Below are 3384 nucleotides of genomic sequence, written 5' to 3'. Positions count from 1 at the left end.
TGAACTATAATCAGCTATAATAACCCTTTGATTTCAGGCACTGAAGATTCATGAATATTCACTGTCAGTGTGGTAAATAACCAAATGATGCTGGGGACAGTTGCTACTGGTGGATAGCTATTCAGGGGCGGATCTTGCAGGGATGGCAGCTCACACCCCTAAAAAAATGCCTGGTCACCCCAGTTTGGTGTCAAACGCTGTCAAGTTGAACACTAATTTAGATCTTAAAAAATAAGTTTAAAAAAAAAACTGAGCGTAGATTTAAGTTCAATGAAAAAGATGTATTTGGAAAAGTACTCATTTCTAACACCACCTGTAGATATTTCTATTCAATGCTTTAGTAATGTGCCACAATAATATTATGTTTTGAAGTAAAATATCTTCATTTGGGGGATTTTCCAAGAAAATATTAATATAGGCTATGTGATTGTTTGTGATTAAATAAGCATATATTTCTTTCACCCTTTAAAGTCTCCATGCCACCCTCTTGCTGCCCCATGAATATTTCTCTGGATCTGTCTTTGGCTACCTTGATGCTTCTGCAGTGCAATTTTAATTTATCAAGGTATCTCAAAATCTTCTAATCCAATCACATCAATGCATTTGCAGAGCACTGATATTTAATCTTCTGTCCCCAAAAAGAGGCGCAGTTCCCTTACATTGTTAGCCCCTGAGTTAATACAATGTGTGTGCATCACTGCATCATAAACGGGACAAACATCTCCTAAAAACAACTGTAAGAATATCTCAATACACGCACACACACATAAACTAAAACAGGGTGTTAGTTTCATAATTTTCATAGCCTATTATGTTTTCCTTATATATAGGCTACAATATATATATATGTATATATATATATATATACAAGTGCTTCAATAACCTGTAATAAAAATGATCAGCAGCTGACTGAAGAGCATAACTTAACTTAAATAACTGGTGACAGATAAAAATGTCAGGGTTTCACTGATGATAAAAAAGTTCTGTTAATATTAATATACACATTAGGTTTAGTTTTTAAGTGGTAAATCAGATTTCTAATATTGAAAGTAGCTCTCAGGTGCATCATTACACTATAAACTGAACATAAATGGATGTTAAGTAAATGTGTTTTTAAAAAAAGCTTGATTGATTGATCAAAAGGTCGCAGTGACCATCTGTTGCAACGACTACAACATGATTAACAACACAATGTATCGTAAAGACATGGGGCACTCTGCCTTTGATCGTCCTGTTCCACAGTGATAATATTTAGATTTCTGTTACAACACTGTGCTGTGACCCCTGTTTAACCCAACCCGACTGCACAGTAGTCCCTTACAGTGGTGTGAGAAACACGGCGAGATGAAAGAATATCTGCTGCGCCAAGTGTCTGTGGGAGGAGTGTGTGCACCTGCGGACACAATCATAGCGCTGCCCTGCTTAGCGGCAGATATTGCAGCTTTTTATTGCCCCAGCAGGACGCACAAGCGGATACCTGGATGCCATGGATGCAGAGGAGAAATCCCCCGCCGACAGCGGAGTGCAGCTCCTGGACATCGGCTCCAACTCGCCCCCTCCCGAGCCCCAAGGTGCGGAGGACACCGGCCACCTGGAGAAGCCGCCGTTTTCATACGTGGCTCTCATCGCCATGGCCATCAAGGAGAGCCCCGCCAAGAGACAGACCCTGAGCGGAATATACGACTACATCATCTCCAAGTTCCCCTACTATGAGAAGAACAAAAAAGGGTGGCAAAACAGCATCCGTCACAATTTGTCACTTAATGAGTGCTTCGTAAAGGTGCCCCGGGAGAGCGGAGGGGACAGGAAGGGCAACTTTTGGATGCTGGACCCGGCTTTTGAGGACATGTTTGAGAAGGGGAACTACCGGCGGCGGAGGAGGGTGAGGAGACCCTACAGACCGGCGAGCGTGCCTTACCTGACCGGGAACCCCGTGGAGTATCCCGACCCGCTCTACCTGCAGCATTATGTGAGCCCGTGGGCTCTGTGCCAGCCCGGCTCGTCCCAGCCGACCGGATACCCAGCGCCCCAGGTCATCACCGGACACACCCGCAGCGTGTCCCCTAGCGGCCCGGTGAGCTCGTACTGCCCGTCCCCACACTTCCACCACCCGGCATACGGCGCTTACCACCGCCACCCGTCCGTGCTGGTCCCCCACAACGGGTGTCCCTACGGCGGAGTGACCCAGCCGATGAGCCCCGACGGAGGCACCGCTTCCGTGGGGTGCAGCTACCAGCAGTTCAGCTCGTATGGAAGGCAGGCGGAGGCGCCGCTGGGTCATTCATACGACCTGTAGGGGTTACAGTTGATGGCCAGTACACAAAACCCAAAGTTAATCTCTGAACCATTTCAGTTCAGCTGTCGTTCGGTTGTCAGGTAACGTTAGCATGGATGAGTTGGAGTGTAAATGTCTTCATTGTTAATTAGACTACCTGTTAAATGAGCTGTTGGTTTTTATTCTCATTGCATTTAGCTTCAGTAATGGCACGGTGTGAACTGCATGGATACAGCTGATGAACTCTGAGGTTCAGCCTATGTTTGGCCTCTTTTATTGGACAGCTATTGTTTTTTTGTTTGTTTTTTTTGCAAAAATATAAACTCGTTTTACTTTGTGTTTTTTATAATTTGATTTTTTACAATTTTATGATGTATATTATTTTTTGAATGACTATGTTATTTATTTCTTTTGTTTGGTTTCATCCCATTCCCCGCGCTGCTATGCAACAGTTGGTGACACTAAAGCACTGATGAGTTATGACTTATTCGATTATGAATGTTTACTTGATGTAAAATACACCACGTTTGTTCAAATAAAATGTTATTTTTGCATCAAATACGCTCATTTATTGATTTACTCTCTAATAACGCATTTATAATGGCTGACGATGTTGTAATAATAATAATAATAATTTATTGGTTAATGAATTTATTCACCGTAAAATTAGTAGCCTTATAAACATAAAAAAAGACTTAGGCATACCTATATTTGATCATATATGGACAAAGTTTTAGAGGTAAGCTCATATGACTCTCTCTCTCTCTCTCCTATTAATTGATGCATAGAATTTCTAATAATGATGTAGTATCTGATTCAAACCATGCGAGGGAAAATAAGACAGAAACTCTCCCCGCACACATTCCAACACTATCACGCTCCCTGTCCTCTACACTGCGCGTTGCTAAGAAACAAATCAAAGTGTGATTGATTTCGACATTTTGATAAACACAAACACACAAAACACTCAATTTATGGCCAAAAAGTTTTAGGTTACGGTAATTATTTAACCTTTGGTGGGTTTAGTGAACGGCGCAGTCGACAAGAGAGAAATGAATAACCATATTCGGACGCGTCCAGGTGATTACGCGTCTTCCGTTTCCGGTGCA

The 3384-nt window shown here is 42.5% G+C and overlaps 1 protein-coding gene across 1 annotated transcript; it reads left to right on the top strand.

The window, feature by feature from the left end:
* Window positions 1-1444: 1444 nt before the first annotated feature.
* foxl2l (forkhead box L2-like) lies at window positions 1445-2634 on the top strand. Its single transcript, XM_035657141.1, has one exon. The coding sequence runs from the start codon at window positions 1487-1489 to the stop codon at window positions 2294-2296; it is 810 nt and encodes a 269-aa protein (XP_035513034.1). The 5' UTR covers window positions 1445-1486; the 3' UTR covers window positions 2297-2634.
* The last annotated feature ends 750 nt before the right edge of the window (window positions 2635-3384 follow it).

This window comes from Morone saxatilis, unplaced genomic scaffold (assembly GCF_004916995.1).
Source record: "Morone saxatilis isolate NCDOM2014 unplaced genomic scaffold, NCSU_SB_2.0 Contig15, whole genome shotgun sequence".
Classification (NCBI taxonomy): domain Eukaryota; kingdom Metazoa; phylum Chordata; class Actinopteri; family Moronidae; genus Morone; species Morone saxatilis.
This window is presented reverse-complemented; position numbering and strand designations above follow the sequence as displayed.

What these genes read in the sequence shown, in the direction of transcription:
- foxl2l (XM_035657141.1), top strand. Translation starts at nt 1,487, where the DNA reads ATGGATGCAGAGGAGAAATCCCCCGCCGACAGCGGAGTGCAGCTCCTG.